This window comes from Arachis duranensis, chromosome 2 (assembly GCF_000817695.3).
Source record: "Arachis duranensis cultivar V14167 chromosome 2, aradu.V14167.gnm2.J7QH, whole genome shotgun sequence".
NCBI classification, from domain to species: domain Eukaryota; kingdom Viridiplantae; phylum Streptophyta; class Magnoliopsida; order Fabales; family Fabaceae; genus Arachis; species Arachis duranensis.
In genome coordinates, this window is record NC_029773.3 from 1,162,922 (window position 1) to 1,181,964 (window position 19,043).

Below are 19,043 nucleotides of genomic sequence, written 5' to 3' on the forward strand. Positions count from 1 at the left end.
TTCTTTTAAAAAATAAAAATTTAAACTAAGCAACTTAATCTTTTGGATCAATCTCCTTTAAAATTTAAGAAGGAAGAGCAGAAATTTCTTTTTATGTATATTCGAGTTATGTTAAATGATATAATATACAAAAAATATTAACTATTTATAAATACTAACTGAATCGAAATAATAAAAATATAATTTTTATAGTAAATATATAAATATATTAAATAATTTTAATAAATATTAATTAATTTTAATATATTCTAACAAAAGTAATAATATTATTTTAAGTCATTATTGTTACATTCTAAATTATAATTAAATACTAAAATTAATTTATTTTATTACTTGTGTGACAGGTTTGTATTATAGATGTTAATGGAGCAAGATAAAGATGGGAGATGTCTCTTCATCCTTACCTCTAGATTTACTCCTCATTTTTGTCTCCGTTTTTTATCGTGGAAAAAATATTATTCTCCATCTCTATTTTTTGCAGGATTCCATTTTTCATAATTATTAATTTTTATAGAAGTAGAGTTGAAAGTATCTATCTTATACAAAATAAGATTTTATACAAAAAAATTTAAAATGACTTCTTTTAAAATGACACAGTAAAATACTACAGTGAGTTAGAGCATAGAACAATAGACGAGATATGAGAGATACGGCAGTAGAAAGAAAGAATTGTGAAAAGAAATGCCAAGAAAACTACATGCGAGGAGTAATAATGCGGTAAGATGGAAGAATAGAGAGAAAATAATTATAAAGAGGTTGAATAGAGTATGAATAATTTTAAGAATCTATAAATTGAATAATGATTATACAAATAAAAATTAAGAATTTTGAGTTTATATATATGACATGTGAAATTATTAAATATATATAAGAAATAAATTATTAAAACTAATTAAATAAATTTATAAATTTTAGAAATTAGCAGAATTATGGAGAGATTTTCGATAAAAATTCAGGTGCAGTCGACTTTACGTGAAGTTGATAATTGAGTTGACTTTACGTGAAGTTGATAGTTAAAAGTCGTTAGATAAAAATTTAGTCAAATCACTCAAATTATCTAACTATTCTTAATTATCAACTTCACGTAAAACCAACCACACCTAAGTTTTCATTTTCGGAAAAAAAATTCTCCATAGTGAAATGATGAAATCTTGATTCAAGACGGTCCATAGAAATTTCCACGTCCCAAAAAGTTGTCATCCCTAATCTTAAAAATCAGTCTTGATAAGCAAACCATTATTTTTCTGCTAAAAATAAAAATAAAAATAAAAATAAGAACAATATATTCACTGGAGTGACCGAGTGACTTGCAATGGAAAACCGGTGACTCGAACATGCAAATATTCATTTAACATTCCAATTTCACTTCTTCTCTTTCGCCACATTATCTGTGGCCTTCGTTTTCGGAATGGCGGAAGTCAGGAACAAGCAAGTGGTTCTCAAGGATTATGTGAGTGGTTTCCCCAAGGAATCGGACATGCACATCATTGAAGGCACTGTCACCTTGAAGCTTCCAGAAGCTTCCAGTGAAGTCCTTCTCTTCAAGAACCTGTATTTGTCATGTGATCCTTACATGCGAATCCTCATGACCGAGGGTGCTTCTTCCTATACCCCTGGCTCTGTAAGTCACTCTATGAAAATAAGTTAATCACACAAAATATGAAATCAGATTAGGTTTTGAATTGTAAATTGTCTGTTAAAAATTTTGGTAGTTAAATTGAGTTTTACCTATTTGCTGGAAAAATACTGTTTGAATGCTGTATTTTGCAGAATTGAGTTGCGTATTTTTTGCTTTATGGAATCCATGGTTTTGCAATTGGATGCACTTTTAAAAAAATTATTACTATTGAGACAATATTTTATTATTTATTCTGTTATATAATAAGTTCATCTGGTCTAGTCAAATTTGTCACGTTCCTAAATCCTAATATTAGGGTTTTATTAATAAAACTCCTACAAAAGTTAAAGTATGACAGAACGCAGGGTGCAGTTAATAGGAAATGATTCATTCTCCCTGAACTCAGGTTAAAGAGTAAAGTAAAATTGATCATGAAAAATTGGTCCCTAATCATCTAGGTACCTGATGTGTCAAGTGCTGTCTAAACCCAGAACAAGGACCGCTTAGACCAGTTACTTAGATGATTGTGAGGTTTTATCCTTTAGACAAATGGTCAGGATAGGAAAGGGCATTTATCTTATTTTAGATATGAAAAATTTTAAAACTCTATAAGCCAAGGAAGAATTAGTCTACGGTAAAGTATTATATAATCCATGAACTCATATTTATGTGGGTACATATTGTTGATAATTGTTCTTGCAGCCATTGACAGGATATGGTGTAGGTAGAGTCCTAGAATCTGGGCACCTGGATTATAAGAAAGGCGATTTAGTGTGGGGAATTACAAAATGGGAAGAGTACAGCTTGGTCTCTTCAGATCAAACAACAACAACAACAACAACAAAGCCTTATCCCACTAAGTGGGGTCGGCTACATGAATCAAACGACGCCATTGTGCTCTGTCATGTATCATGTCTACAGAGAGACCGTTTACATGTAGATCTCGTTTGACCACCTCATGGATGGTCTTCTTAGGTCTTCCTCTGCCTTTCGCCCTTTGTCCATCTTCCATCTCATCCACCCTCCTGACTGGATGTTCTATCGGTCTTCTTCTCACATGTCCAAACCACCTGAGACGCGATTCAACCATCTTTTCCACAATGGGTGCTACTCCAACTCTCTCCCTTATATCTTCATTCCTTATTTTATCCAATCGCGTGTGACCACTCCGCCTATGGTACACTTGCGGTACATAGCCGGTCCCAAGCCCGGATAAAGGAGGAGGGTTGTGTTAGGTCTTCGGCAACCAACGTAAAAATATAGCCGAACCCCCCATGACATGTCTCTTCAGATCAAACACTTTTCAAAATTCAGCACACTGATGTTCCGCTTTCCTATTATACTGGAATTCTTGGTATGTGTATGTAGTCTTCTGCCGTTTCATTTTATATAATAATTCTTAGTGAAAATGACGAGCTTGATGCATGTTAGCATGATTTGCAACCCACATTTTATGAAGTTTTAATGTGATATATTGAAAGTTTATTTTATATTTTTCACTTAGTTGCACAATTTACCTTAGGTAAACTATCTAAAAATGGATATGTCACTTTCAGAGTTGTTAGCATGATATGTGCATATTCGACTGCTGAGAATGGGATCTTACCAATGTTTCCCCAGTGAAAATAAAACTTCAGTGGCGACTCCATTTAACCATTTAGTTTTTTATTTTTTCTTGCCATTCCCGTTGAGACCCTGGTTGTGACACATGAATTCTGTTTCCCAGGGGTGGTTATTTGCTTGTTTGCTTCGTATTTTCTTCTATTTTCTTCCTATTTTTTGTATGTGCCACATCGAACTCTTAATGACTCTGCTTAAAACATGTTAATGACATTGGACTTTATTTAGTTCTCCTTAGTTACATGTTTTCTCTTGTTTTATTCTGCCATTTCACCCATATCGTTTTCTTCTTTGAATAGGTATGCCTGGAATGACAGCCTATGTTGGTTTTTTTGAATTATGCTCTCCCAAGAAAGGAGAGAAAGTTTTTGTTTCAGCCGCTTCTGGTGCAGTTGGTCAACTTGTTGGGCAGTTTGCTAAATTGGCCGGTTGTTATGTCGTTGGAAGTGCCGGAAGCAAAGAGAAGGTATTCTCCTATAATCTAATTATTGGTGCTAGCATAGCATAAGCAATAAATCAGTGCCATTCATTGATTCCTTTCCTTATACTCTTAAGGATGCTACTGATTCTGTTAGCTTAATTGTTATTGCTGGAATACTTTTGCCAATTTCCAAGCATAACCTGTTTTCTTTCATAACTACAAATCACTTCCATCAGTGGAAACTTTTGAAGAATGTGGCATACTTATAAGATTTTGTAACATTCTAGGTGAATTTGCACTAAACTTTTTAAAATCATATATGCTCATACTGTAATTAAAAATATCAAATATCGATAGTTCCACTCTGATGTGGTTTATATTTCAAACAAGAAAAAAAAATGTAATACCATACCATACCATACCATACCATGTGTTTCATGCTTATTTTGGAATAGTTTTCGGATCGACTTAAAGGAGTAGGATTGCCATGAATGAAATCCATTCAATTTACTCTGTTACCAATCTCTTTAAATTTGAAATGTATGTTTCTCGCGAACAGGTGGATCTATTGAAGAATAAATTAGGATTCGATGAAGCTTTTAACTACAAAGAAGAGTCGGATCTCAATGCTGCGCTGAAAAGGTCAGTGCTTAAAATCCAATGATGAAGTGTTAGTTTGATTTGTTTGTTGCCATAAAAATGTTAGTTTGTGCAATTTCCGTTGATCAAACATCAGTTTACAAATCAGATGCTTTCCCGAAGGCATCGACATTTACTTCGAGAATGTTGGCGGAAAGACACTTGATGCCGTACTACTGAATATGAGACTTCATGGCCGCATATCTGTCTGTGGAATGATCTCTCAATATAATCTTACTCAACCAGAAGGTGTAACAAATTTGGCGAATATGATATTTAAGCGCATTCGAATGCAAGGTTTCATAGTTAGTGATTCCTATAACCTTTATCCCAAATTCTTGGAGTTTCTTCTGCCACATATCAGAGAAGGGAAAGTTATGTACGTGGAAGACATAGCTGAGGGTCTTGAGAATGGACCTGCTGCACTGGTTGGCCTTTATAGTGGTCGCAATTTTGGAAAACAAGTTCTTGTTGTTTCTCGTGAATGAAAGCTTGTGCTTTTGGCATAGCTTGTTTTTTCATCATCATTTTGTTCACTTATTACTTTTTTTTCTCTGGAATGTGGTTTAATTTTCGTTCTACATGGCCTGTGTAGTTGACGGGTACGTATTTTATTCCTAATGATTGAAAAACCTTAAGAAAATATTCCTTTAACATCTAATTTATATTAATTTTATACTTTTACTTTCAACGTTCAAAATAAGTTTTAATATGTCTATTAACAATTTAAAATTAGGGTTAAGGATAATTTTGCTCTATAAAATATAGGCTGAAATTTTTTTTCGTTCCGAATTTTTTTCGCATACAAAATCGTCCCTAAGATTTAACATGGTCTTAAAATCTTCCTTACTTTAGGGATCAAAATCATAAGGAGGTGGCGGCAGAAGCGGAGGTAGAGGTGGATTGTGAACAACTTCTTCTTCTTTTCTCTCCCTTCTTCTTTTCCTTCTTCACATGAGTAGAAATACTCTTTTTCTCTTATTATTATTATTTTTTATTTTATAATTTTTTTTTGTTATAGATAATTTGGTCCAAAATTTTAATATTTAAATAAAAAAGACGATTTTAAAACTTAATTTTAAATCTTAAAGACGATTTCGTATGTAAAAAATGTTGGGGATAAATTTTTTTAACCTATATGTTAAAAGCCAAAATCGTATTTAACTCTTAAAATTATCTCTAATTAAAAAATTTATAATATATTTTGTTATTATTTTTTGTTCATGTTTTAAAATTATCTTTGATTAAACTTTTATTAAAATTATCCTACGTGATATTTTTTATAATTGTCAAACGAAACTACTCATCTAGAGAACAGAATGGCGAGCCAAATCCGAGAACCTAAAGGAGATTACAAACAAAGCAACAAACCAAATGAAAAATAAGGCCTTGAATTAAACCATGATCCCAGCTATACTAGAAACTAGGGATGTTTATGGTCCGGCCGGCTCTGAAGATTCGAGTCGGTTTCGAACTTTTTAGGGGCTAATTTGGTGTGATTTTACCGGATTTAGAGCTGGGTAAGGGTATCAAAAATAGACTCGGTCATTATTTCGGGTCGGGTCTAGGTCATAGTTTGGGCCACCCGAACTCGGTCCGATGGCCCAGTCATCATACATAATTAATATTTTGAGTTATTAGTGATAGATGATGGCTATTTTTATGTGGAATTTAAGTATTGTAAACTTTAATATTTTGTTTTATTAGTTATTATAAGACTATAAGTTAATGTTTTATGTTTAAAATGCATAAGACTTTAGACTAATGCATAATATTGTGTTATTTGTATTGATTTAAATATTTAGTGTTATTAGACATTATTAGTATTGATTGTGGTTATGCTTTAATTTTAAGAAAGGGATGGTTCTTGTTATATTTTTCTAAGTGAATTTTACCATGTCAAATAATGGTTGGAGTCTTAGAAATTTGGATATTTTCACATGTTAACTTATAAGAAAGTAATGTTAACGGCCCGGTTTTTACCCAGTTTTTATCCAGTATAATCGTGGTCTGAAAGTGTGTAGGTTTCATCGAGTATAGGGCCGAATTTAAATTTAACAAATAAGTTCGGTATAGATTTCGGGTCGGATCTGAATCACATCAAACTCGATTTTCACCCGACCGATAAACACCCCCTATTAGAAACAACAAATTAAATAGAAAACTTTCCTCCATTATAATGGCTGCTGTATAGCTTTCTTCTTGTAGGTCTTGATAATACTATACTTTCAGACTGGGGAATATCACCACCTTTAAAAAAAAAAAAAGAACTTATCGTTATTGAGATGGTTAGTACAAAACCCACCAAAAGAAAAATTTTTAGGTGCTTTCGGTTGCACTAATTTATTAATTTAACAAGTCATTAATAGATATTTATAACAAAATAATTTTAACGTACGTGGTATAAATTGATTGGAGATAATAATCTTTTTATTTACTCTGAGAGCAATTAAAAATGACTCCCCAACAAAATAGTCCTCACTTTGTAAACAAGAACCACAGACTCTTATCTTTTGTTAAATTAAATTTTCAAAGATGACTCCTTCACCTTAATTAAGGTAGCTACTTTCAATTAATGGGACCTTTTTTTTTTTCTAAAGTTAGGACTTAGGAGTGATATTCGAATTAAGGTGAGGATGAGGCGATTATGTTAGCTAAATGTCATGAATATAAAATAAACAAGGATTTTTTTGTTAAATTAAATTTTCAAAGATGACTCCTTCACTTTAATTAACGTAGCTACTTTCAATTAATGGGACCTATCTTAGCATGAATATAAAATAAACACGTGATTATATATTATTTTTGGTCGGTGGAAATTCAGGTACAGTCGACTTCACGTAAAGTTGATAAGCGGTTAGATAATTTGACTGATCTGACTAAAATTTCATCTAACGGCTCTCAATTATTAATTTTACTTGAAGTCGACTATAGCTGAATTTTTACTTTTTCGGTCCCACATTAAGAAAAACCCAAATAACATTGGGCAATAATTCCTCACAAAAAAAATTGTGACCATAAAAATTCTTCAACCAAATCAACAAGGACGAGAGGATAAAGAGAACGTGGATCAAAATTAGCAACGGCCAAAACTTGTTGTCTCTATAACTTCTTCTATGCCATTTGATCTCTACGTACGTCAATTGTGATAGCAGCAAGTTTAAGAGATTATGGCACAAGTGAGGAACAAGCAAGTGCTTCTGAAGAACTATGTCATTGGTTTCCCAAAGGAAAGTGACATGGAGATTGTGGAAGGTAGCATAACATTGAAGGTTCCAGAAGGTTCTAGTGATGTTGTGTTGCTCAAGAATCTCTACTTATCATGTGATCCGTACATGCGGCTCCTCATGTACAAGGATACTCCTGTGTCGTTGGGATTTCACTATTCTCCTGGCTCAGTAAGTTGTTATTAAACCATTCTTCCACTTTAGTCTATGATAATAATAAAACGTCTCACGGTCTATAAATTCAGCCTAACAGAATATACAAATTCAATTGTAAACTATGAAAATAAAACTAAGTATATATAGAGTATTGGCCTATGAAAGATAAAAGTAAATAAAGATAAGATAAAGACTAAAATTACAATTGAATTTGTGTATTTTGTTAAGCTGAATTTGTGGACCGTGAGACGTCTTTATTGTTGTCATGGGTTAAGGTGGAAGAGTGGTTTAATAGTTGTCATAATAACATTTTACTTTTTATTTATTTGAGTTTTGAGTTTTTTTTTTTTTCCTAAATTAAAGTTTTTTGCGGTATTGATATACCGACTCTGTTTAAATATAAGTATATAACAAAATTCTACTATAATTTACTGCTTGCATATTAGAAATTAGTTACTCGTATAAAAATATGGAATATAGTCACATGTGTATATTTATAAATGAGATACAAATTATAATTATAGCTACGTTTATGTTCATAAAGAATTTTTAACAACAATTCATGTTAAAAAAATAATTTTAATATATTGATAATAAAAAATATTTTTATACAATTTCTCAATTAAAATCATTCTTTAGAGTATAAAAATTATACATATATCTTCTTTCTTTGGAGCATATTTGTATCTACAACTAAACAAATTTGTGTGTCTAATATCTCTATATTTTGTGTGTTTAATAGTGGTTAGCTCATTAGTCCGCTTAAGCAAATGTGGGGGTTCGAATCCCGCCTTGTGCATGCAGCAATCTATTGGCTAGCGGCAAACCCTTAAACGGAGCTCAGTACTGCGGCGGATTAATCCTTAACCTGTCGGGTTGGGGTATACTGTGAAAAACCAAAATGCATTCAATAATTGCATTTAATCTGTCAATAATTGCATTCGCATCCATTTGAACACCTAAGTAATTGTTGGTTTCCTATTCAACTCTAATTATGCCTACAATTTAAAATTATATAACATATAAATTGTGTTTTTAATTGTTCATTATCTTTCTAAAGCAAATAATAAATTGTTTTGCATTGATAGCATGTGAATTTTAATATTGTTGCAGCCATTGACGGCATTCGGTGTAAGTAAAGTGGTTGAATCTGGAGATCCAAACTATAAGAAAGATGATTTAGTGTGGGGGGTTACTAAATGGGAGGAATACAGTTTGGTCCCTTCAGCTCAAATACTATTCAAGATTGACCACACTGATGTTCCACTTTCTTACTATACTGGAATTTTGGGTATGTGCTCATCAATCATTTAATTTTTGTGACGCAGTCAACTTCACGTGGATTCGATAGTTGAAAGCCGTTAAATAGTTTGATTGATTTAACTAAATTTTCATCTAATGACTCTCAATTATTAGTTTCACGTGAAGTTAAAGAGTGAATTTTTTTAATAGGTATTTTTCATGTTTTAATTAAAAACACTCTTAAATCTAACAAGTAAAACAAAAATTATATGATTTAAAATATTAAATACATTAAAAGATTTAATATACCTGCTCATTTCAAGCTTTGAAACCTTCCTCAAGCAAATCACAGCCTAATAATAAAACTGTATGGTGTTTTATATATATTGTTTACAAAGTTTGATTATAAATGAAAATATATTATTCTATATTTCGATTTATAATTATCTTTAACCAATTAACTAAATAGTTGATTACCTGATTGATGCTGATTTTTTGTGTCTGTATAACATGATTAAAACTTCTTAATCTATCATTAATAAAAGATGATATGCTGAATTTATTGTTTGAACACACAGGTATGCCGGGAATAACAGCTTATGGTGGTTTCTTTGAATTAGGGTGTCCTAAGAAAGGAGAGAAAGTTTTTGTTTCAGCTGCCTCTGGTGCAGTTGGCCAACTTGTTGGCCAATTTGCTAAGTTGACTGGATGCTATGTTGTTGGAAGTGCTGGAAGTCAAGAAAAGGTATTACCCTAATTATTATTTTCCCATTTAATTATTTTGTTAGTTTCTATAATTTTATCAAATTTTTAATTAGGTCTTTATATTTTTTTCTTTTCAATTAGGTCTTATACCATATTAGATTTTGCAACTAACTCCCTACCGTGACAAAAATATTGAAATTAATGAAATATTCTGTTAAATTATATAGAATATTCAGTCAAATATTAGACATATTCGTTTTGCTTAACAGAATATTCCGTTAATTCCAGCGTTTTTTTCACAATAGAGACTTAATTATAAAATCTAATATAGTGTAGAGATTTAATAAAAAAAAAAAATATGGGACGTAATTGAAAATTCAATAAAATTATAGGGATTGATAGAGTAATTAAACCTTATTTTCAACAGGTTAGAATAAAGCATCATGTGTGCCAAAAAAATTAAAAGTTTAATTACTCTATTAACATTAGTCATTTAGTCTCCATAATTTTACAAAATTTATAATTACATATCTATATTTTTCTTTTAATTAGATCTTTACATAACTTTTAATTTTGTAATTAAATTTTTGTTAGTATAAAACATATTAGAATTAATAGAATATTTTCACAAATTGAAAATACTCATAATTAAGAATCTAATTAGATCTTTGATCATATATTTTCTGCGATGAATGTTTTATTAATTTTAATATTTTTTGACACGAAAAGAACTTAATTTCAAAATTAAAAGCATTGTAAGGATGCAATTAAAAGAAAAAAAAAGTATAAAGACCTATTTATAAATTTGGTAAAACTATAGAGACCAATAGAATAATTAAACCAAAATTAAATTTAATGATTTACTTTGTGTTAGATTTTCGTTAACTATTAAAGGTGTTTCACTAGATGTATATATTTTTCTATTTGATTTGGATCTTGATTTAAATATATCTATGTAAAGATGTATTTGTTTTACAAAAATACTGAGTATACAACAAAAAAAAAATCCATAGATACAAGAAAATAGAGTTATTTTAACATTTTATTTTTTAATACCATAATTAAATGTCAAAATTAATATATATTTTTGACAAATATCACAAATGTCAAATTTTTTATATTTTTTTGATGAATAATTTGACCGTAGAAAATTACTCCTCAATTTTGACACTCATTTGTTTTCAATTTACTCCACTATTTTTTTCTTCTTTGGCTCTGTTAATTTTGATATCACACTGCTCTCAGTTTAAGATTATACTACTCATTCTTTATATTCAAAATCTCAATTTATTCTTTAGTTTTAAGATCTCATCTCATTTTTTGTTAAAAGTTTTTGTTGAGAATATTTTATAGTCAATAAGTGTCAAAATAAATAGTATTTTTGACAATTAATAAGTATAATAGAAAATATGTTCTCAAAATTTTCTAACAAATTATTTTTGACAGCCAATATTTATCAAAATAAGATTTAAATTTTTTTCACAATCACTTATATGTTAAAAATACTATTTTTGACAAAATTTTTATTAACATATTTTTATAGTTAAAATAGTGTCAAAATTTATTTTTTTGACAAATTTTAATTTTTTTTACACATTATAACCCTAAAAAATAATCTATATTGTTGTAGCGAGAAAACTGTAATCTAAATCATTAGTAATACTTCTGTTTTTGTTAAATTATTTCAAAATAAGAGTGCTTCATTTTGAGAAACATAATTAGTCTTAGTTTTTAGTTGAATGCATTTAATTTCTCCTACACACCTAGGTGGATATATTGAAGAATAAATTAGGATTTGACGAAGCCTTTAACTACAAAGAAGAATCAAATCTCGATGCTGCTTTAAAAAGGTTAGTACGTGAATACTAAAAAATTAGATTATAAATATGAATGTAGTTTGAATGTTTGATTATATTTTCAGATACTTCCCCGAAGGCATTGACATATACTTTGAAAACGTGGGGGGTAAGACACTTGATGCTGTGCTATTGAACATGAGATCTCATGGTCGCATACCGGTATGTGGAATGATTTCACAGTATAATCTCAGTCAAGCAGAAGGTGTAACGAATATGGCATATCTCATATATAAGGAGATTAAGATGCAAGGTTTTATTGTATCTCAATTCTATCCCCTTTATCCTAAATTCTTGGAGTTTATTCTGCCTCATATTAGAGAAGGGAAGATTGCATATGTGGAAGACATAGTTGAAGGTCTTGAGAGTGGCCCTGCAGCCTTAGTTGGCCTTTTCAGTGGTCAAAATTTCGGTAAAAAAGTTCTCGCCATTGCCCCTCAATAATTTCAGATATCTTTAGAAGAGAAAAATTGTTGTTACCAAAAACTAGAAAGGGATTCTTTTGAATACGGTTCAACCTGTTTGGATAGGGTACTTATAAAAATCTTTCTAGATAGTAAAGAAAGTAAGAGTTGAACTCACAACTTTTTTTATGTAATGATTTATAATAAGTGAACAACTACTAAACTAGTTAGTTAATTTAGTAACTTAGAGCATTAGTTTTTTTATTTTTTATGTTATTAATACGTATAAAATTTAAAATAATTGAATTTTATATTTACTTTAAAAAAATTTGATATTTCTGCGGGTAAGGTGGGATAGGGTAGGATAGGGTTTAAAATTTTAAAGTGCGGGTAGAGTTAGGGTTGAGAGATTCTCAACCCTCAAATAAGATAGAATAGAATTTTAATAAAATTTTTAATCCGTAGTTAGACTCAGAGTAGAATCTAAACCCTATCATACTTTATTCATTGTCAGTTCTAACTATATCAAAGTCAATACAATTTTTACCTAAATATTAAATTATGTCACGATGATGATTCTAATGCCCGAACATTGACAGGGAGACACTTTTATATATATATGTCACATATTAAATTATAAATTAACTTTTTGAAAATTTTTAATATGTTTATATTATACAGAGTATTTTACATAATTTTTATTAATAATTAAAATACACATTACTTATAAACTCATTTTAAATATATCGTATAAAAAATAAAATTAGACATATCAATACATAATTATATTTAGATGTATTCATATATATTTTTATTTTTAAAGACATAATTAGATATTAAAAATTTCACATATCGGACGAATCTCGAACAAATGTGGTGCATTATTCCATAGCTAAGCTATGATCCATTCATTAATTCCGTTCGTCCACAGCTCGTCAAACGTAAGCAGTGACGTCTTTGTTTGATCACCGTAAGTAGGATCGGAATTGAGTTAAATTTGGTTCTTAACTCGTTAATAATTGAATCTATTTTGTAAACTTAAATTAACAAAAATTTACGAATTGGTTCAAATAATAGAAACATTATCTATAATTTTATATCAATAAATTATAATTTATATATATTAAAAAATATTAAAAAATAATATATTATATATTATCTATTTATTAATTATAAATTTTTTATTTATATTCTATATCAAAATTATATATAAAAAATAATTATAAAATTTTAAATATTTAACAATATTAATATATATGTAAAATTATATATATATATTAAATTATGTATTTAATCTATACTGTTCAGAGTTAATAAATTGAGTTTATCAAAGTTTAAACTAGACTCGTTTAATTTATAAGTTAAATTCTAAATTTAAATTTGACTCACAAGCTTACGAATTCAGTTTATCGAGTTCAAACTGGCTCATAAGTTGGCTTGACTCACTTCCAGTACTAAGGCTGGGTTTGGTAAAGCTTTTTCAGGAGGTGTTTGTGCTTTTAAAAAGCACAAGCATGTCATTTTGCGTTTGGTAAATTAAAAAGCTCAAGTGCTTGTGCTTGCGGCTTTTAAAAGTTAGGGGTGCTTTGAAAGCACCTAGGAGGGAGCTTTTCAAAGTTGGCTTATGCTTACCAAATTTTTTTCATTTTCCCGCACATATTTCCCGCTATTATATTGCCACTAAAATCTTCATATATTTCTAACTTCTCTTCCTAACCTTTATAAAATCTAACACAATCTTCATATATTTTTTATTTTTCAACTTAATCTTCACAAATTTCAACACAAATACATCTCTATCACATATTAGGTATGAACTTCTATCTATTTATATTATTTTTTTTGCGTTAATTTTATATTTTTTCAGTAGATCTATTATGTTTGTTTGTTTTTTTCTGTTCTTTGAAACAGGAAGAGGTTGATGAAAACCAATCATAAAATTTTTTTGCATGAACATTAGTGCAAATTATAATAACAACATGTATATACATATGTAAATATAGATATATAATCATAAGAGTAGTTTATTTGAGATATGTGTCCCATTTTTTATGATCTGTAAAGGTGAGCCAATATACATAGGTGGGTAATGGACGTACCCAGTACTAACATTGGATTACATACAAATTTTATTATTGACTAATGATAAATCAAGTAAATATGTTAATTATTAGTCTCTAAAATTTGAGTTAGTATCAAAATAAAGTGTTAATTGATTCAATTAGAACTCCAAAATTTGATTCATGAATCATATTATCAGTTTATTGTTTCTTGTGATTTTTTTTTTCAAGTAATGTTAATTAATTATTCTATGATTCTTTTGTTTTTATAATATATCTGGTTCCTGTGTTATTATTAGCCTACTAGAATAGAATAATATTGTATGTTTATTAGTCTTATTAATTGATAATAATACTTTATAAAATTTATTATTGTGTACCACATAACAAGTATTTAGGTATACCTGACTTAAAATTTTATGATTTACTTTATTTTCAATCTTTCAATTTTTGTATGAACTTATGGAATAATTTTTGTTATCATATGATAAGTTTGATCGATACAACAATGAATTTGATCACATCTGAAGAGAAAAATGATGGAAAAGAAATTGCACAATGAAGGACGTTGAGCTTGAAGAAGAAGATGGATATGGCTATGAAGGTGAAGCTGAAAATGGAGTTGAAAAAGTTGGAGATGAGTTTCTTGGAACTATGGAGATGGTTCGAAATAATATAGCATTAAGTTTGATTGGTGGAAAAAATTAGATTATAGTAATTTAGGTAATTTAATATTTTTAGTAATGATGTTTAGGATAAAATAAATTTTTATGATACTTATATAAAATTTTAAAGTTAAAAAATAGAAGAATTTATTTATTATATTTATGTTTATTATGAATTTTTTATTTTAACATTATTTTATTTTAAAATATTATATAAAATTTTAAAGAATTTGAAAAAAAAATTATTTTTTTGTTATAAACATGTTTATTATAATTTTTTCAACTTTTAAAAGCTGTTTTACCAAACACAATTATGGTGCTTGTACTTATTAAAAGCCATTTTTAATTTGATTTTACCAAACGTAAGTGCTGCAGCTTTTAAAAAGCTGTCTTTTAAAAGACAGCTTTCATAAGCTACTTTTAAAAAGCAAAAGCTTTACCAAACTAAGCCTAAGGCTTGGTTTGGTAAAACTTTTCGAAGAAGTGCTTGTGCTTTTTAAAAGCTCAAGCTCCTCATTTTGTGTTTGGTAAATAAAAAAGATCATGTGCTTGTGTTTGCAGCTTTTAAAAGATCGGAGTACTTTTGAAAGCACCTAAGATAGAGCTTTTTAAAGTTGGCTTGTGCTTTTAAAAATTTAAAAGTCTAATATAACCTCATATGTTAACTAATTTTCAAATTTAATGCTTGCATTTATGTCTATTATAGTATTTTTAAATTTTAAAAACTATTTTACCAAATGCAATTGTTGTTGCTTGTGATTATTAAAAGCAATTTTTAATTTGATTTACCAAACATAAATGTTACAACTTTTAAAAAGTCATCTTTTAAAAGTTAGCTTTTATAAGCTACTTTTGAAAAGTAAAAGCTTTACCAAACTAAGCCTAAGACTTGGTTTGGTAAAGTTTTTTGAAGAGGTGCTTGTGCTTTTTAAAAGCTCAAGCTCTTTATTTTGTGTTTGGTAAATAAAAAAGACCATGTGTTTGTACTTGCGGCTTTTAAAAGATTGTGTTTGATAAATCAAAAAGACCATGTGCTTATACTTGCGGCTTTTAAAAGATTGGGATATTTTTGAAAGCACATGAGATAGAGCTTTTCAAAGTTGGCCTGTGCTTTTCAAAATTTAAAAGTGTAATATAACCTTATATGTTAACTAATTTTCAAATTTAATACTTACATTTATGTCTATTATAGTATTTTTAAATTTTAAAAACTATTTTACCAAACACAATTAATGTTGCTTATGTTTATTAAAAGTTATTTTTGATTTGATTTATCAAACATAAATGCTACAACTTTTAAAAAACTATCTTTTAAAAATTAACTTTTACAACTACTTTTAAAAAGTAAAAATTTTACCAACTTAATCCTAATTAGTCAAAGTTAAAATTTTGAGAAACCAAATTGTTATTTTATTTTATTTTATATGAATGATCTTGATTTATAAGAATAATTTATTATTTCGGTAGCTCAGTCAAAATTCAAATTTTTTTGAATTGTGTGTTATGTAAATAGAGACAGTCAAAACCCACATTTTATCTTTTGTTTTGCGGGGGAAACATTTTTCAACGTTAATTAAAACAATGAACGAATGCGTTCATTCATTATACATATAGTGAGAGACTCGGTAAGGGGTTCGGTCTTCCCTTTCTCCTTTTTCTTGTCAAAGAAGAAGTGAAGAGAAAATAAATAAATAAATAAAAATCTTTTCATCTTCTGAGCAATGGCACCTAGCAAGCGTAAGGCTGAGCAACCACCAGTGGAGGCGACGGGGAGGGTAACTCGGTCGTCGGCGAAACTCGCCGCCGCTGGATTGAAAACCGCACCTGTTGTAGAGGTGCCGGAGAAGAAGAAGGAGACGAAGAAGCCGAAGGGGAAGAAGCAGAAGAAGGAGGAAGTAGTAGCCGAAGTTAATGGTGGTGCTCCTGTTACTGATAAAGGGACTGTTGTAGAACCTTCTAGAAAGACAATCGTTATTGAGCATTGGTATTATTTCTTTTCCCTCTTTTGCCCTTGTGTTTTTGTTTGAGGCATGAACTAACTTCTTTTCATTGAGATTAGGTTGAAAATAAGGGTTTTAAGTTTTTTTTTTTTCCACAAAGGTAATTTTTTTGCCCTTAGGGTATCTTTGTGAGTTGAAGTTTTGTGCGGAAAGGAAGGGAGGGAAATGCTTGAAGAGTAAAGTGTTTATTTAAAATTTCAAGCTCTTTTTTTATCTTTCCAAAATTTCAATGCACAAACACACCTTGAACAATGTTATTATCTTGAAGAGAGTACCAATTACTTTGAGGAGAAGTGAAGAAAGGGAAAGCCTTTCAAGTTTCAAGGGTTTGACTTGAACTTTGAGGGTATGTTTGTGAGTTATTAATGTTCTTAAGGAGAAAGGAAAGGAAGGGAATGACTTGAAGAGTAAAATGGATTTCACTTGTCAATTCATTTTCTTCCATCCCTTTATTTCGAAGATCCCAACTCGCAACTGCAAACTCGGACATCTGTGATAACGGGAATCGGAAACTGGGTACTGGGATTGGGGTAGGTGGAAATCCAATTGCGGCTTGAGTTTGATACCACTGGCTAAAGCCTCAGTGGCAATCAAAGATTTACTTGATTGTTAGTATGGAGAAACAATTAAGAAGGAATCCCCGAGTTAAAATAATTTAGAAAGTTTAATTCAAAAAGACTTACGTATAATGTTACAATGAATAGATATTTGATTGAACACTATTACATTAAGTCATCATATAGTAGATTTTAGACACAATGAAATTAAAAGCATTAATCCAATAATACCTAATTCCTTACCTTTACATTTTATTGTTTTGCTGCATTTTATTAAGGTGGATATTGTGGCATTTATGGTTTTAGTGGTTACTGGTTATGATATTTATATCATTTTAACAACACTTAAAAAAAACTAAAAATTATTATTAAAATTAAAATAAGATTTTTTATTGTTTAATAATATTTTTTAATTTTCAATTTTTAACCTTCTTCCACGGTAAAGCTCTAAAGTTGGTTCCTAAAAAATAATTTTTTTTTTGTGACAGTTCCTAATTAATAAATTAAATAACTTATATGTAGCATAATTTTTTTTAAATTATTTGTTTACTAGGTACTTTCCTCAAGGTATTGACATATATTTTGAGCTTGTTGGGGGCAAAATGCTAGATGCAGTTCTTATGAACATGAGAGTGCATGGTAGAATTGCAGTGTGTGGAATGATATCTCAATACACAAAGGAGGAACATGAAGGAATTAAAAACACAGCATGTCTTATTTATAAAAGGATTCGCATGCAAGGGTTCAATGTGGTTGACTATTATCCACTCTATCCCAAATTCTTGGAGTTCTTGCTGCCTCAAATCAGAAATGGTGAAATATCATGTGTGGAAGACATAGTTGGGGGCCTTGAGAATGGGGCTGCTGCCTTAGTTAGAGTTTTCAATGGCCACAACATTGGAAAGCAAGTGCTTTCACTTATAAACGATGATGAGTAGTGATTTTTTTCTTTTTTCCTTTTTTTTTGTTTATTTGAATAAAATAAATTATAAATTGAAGATGTTGTAATTTGTATCGAGGATTGTACACAATAAGTCTTGTCGAGCGTGATGACTTTTGTCAAAATGAGGTTATCAATAGGAGAAAGGTATTTAATTCGATGAGGTTTGTCGAAGTGAAATAGAGCAGTTGAAACATAATTAGAATCTATGGTCAAGACAGCTGAAAACGTTTACACAACACATGTATCTGGCGGGAATAATTACTTTTCAGGTTTTGTATATAAAACACGTGATGAAATTTGATTAGTTGAAAAAATCTATAAATATACAAGATTCATAAGAAACATAGATTGAAATTGATTTTCAGAAAATATTCTCGCACACTCATATTCCTATCGACTTGTTGAGTCTATCAAGAATTTTGTTTTTATAGGATTCCTTTCATGCTTTTACTTTTCATTTAAAATTCCTTATACTTTTTCCTTTTTGCAATTTACTTTTCTGTTGCAAAGTCTTTTCCTTTTCTTTAAAATTTTGCATATCAAAATCCTTTAAGTACGTTGGAGGTGTTTTATCGCTTTTTTAAAATTTGAAGTCATTTACTTCGCTCTCTGTACTTTCAATTTCAAGCAATTTAATCTTACTTTACATTCCAAATTTTTCTTTATTTATTTGTCTAAAAATGACACATTTGGTGCACGTTTAAAAACTAGCACTTATTCAAACGAGGAGTAAGTTTCGTTATCAGATAATTAGATATCGAATCAATCAAGATTTATTAAAAATCTGTATAACAAATTGGCACGTCCAGTGGTACTGTTTTATCAAGTGTGTCAAAAAATTCATTAGTTTTTGAGTAATGATTTAATTTATGCAACTTCGAAGTGGCAGAGTCATAAATATGACTAATGATGTTTCAAATAATAATGTTA

At 29.4% G+C, this 19,043-nt stretch overlaps 3 protein-coding genes across 5 annotated transcripts; all 3 read left to right on the top strand.

Moving 5' to 3' along the window:
- The first annotated feature begins 1,231 nt into the window (after positions 1–1,231).
- On the top strand, positions 1,232–4,953 carry LOC107472678 (NADPH-dependent oxidoreductase 2-alkenal reductase). Of its 2 annotated transcripts, none has more exons than XM_052256764.1 (6): positions 1,232–1,621; positions 2,321–2,468; positions 2,919–2,972; positions 3,538–3,704; positions 4,219–4,301; positions 4,408–4,953. In XM_052256764.1, the coding sequence occupies exons 1-6, from the start codon at positions 1,409–1,411 to the stop codon at positions 4,784–4,786; spliced, it is 1,044 nt and encodes a 347-aa protein (XP_052112724.1). In that variant the 5' UTR covers positions 1,232–1,408; the 3' UTR covers positions 4,787–4,953. The 2 variants fall into 2 exon arrangements, with proteins under 2 accessions (XP_052112724.1, XP_052112720.1); XM_052256760.1 differs by having other exon boundaries at positions 1,240–1,621; positions 2,321–2,425; positions 2,900–2,972.
- Positions 4,954–7,371: 2,418 nt separating this feature from the next.
- Positions 7,372–12,152, top strand: LOC107472674 (2-alkenal reductase (NADP(+)-dependent)). 2 transcript variants are annotated; one of them, XM_052257334.1, is made up of 5 exons: positions 7,372–7,696; positions 8,795–8,972; positions 9,544–9,668; positions 11,396–11,478; positions 11,550–12,152. In XM_052257334.1, exons 1-5 carry the CDS (start codon positions 7,469–7,471, stop codon positions 11,926–11,928), a joined length of 993 nt encoding a protein of 330 aa, XP_052113294.1. In that variant the 5' UTR covers positions 7,372–7,468; the 3' UTR covers positions 11,929–12,152. The 2 variants fall into 2 exon arrangements, with proteins under 2 accessions (XP_052113294.1, XP_015947665.1); XM_016092179.3 differs by having other exon boundaries at positions 7,378–7,696; positions 9,502–9,668.
- Positions 12,153–16,334: 4,182 nt separating this feature from the next.
- On the top strand, positions 16,335–18,108 carry LOC127744794 (2-alkenal reductase (NADP(+)-dependent)-like). The gene is made up of 2 exons (XM_052257198.1): positions 16,335–16,597; positions 17,724–18,108. The coding sequence occupies exons 1-2, from the start codon at positions 16,335–16,337 to the stop codon at positions 18,106–18,108; spliced, it is 648 nt and encodes a 215-aa protein (XP_052113158.1).
- Positions 18,109–19,043: the final 935 nt, after the last annotated feature.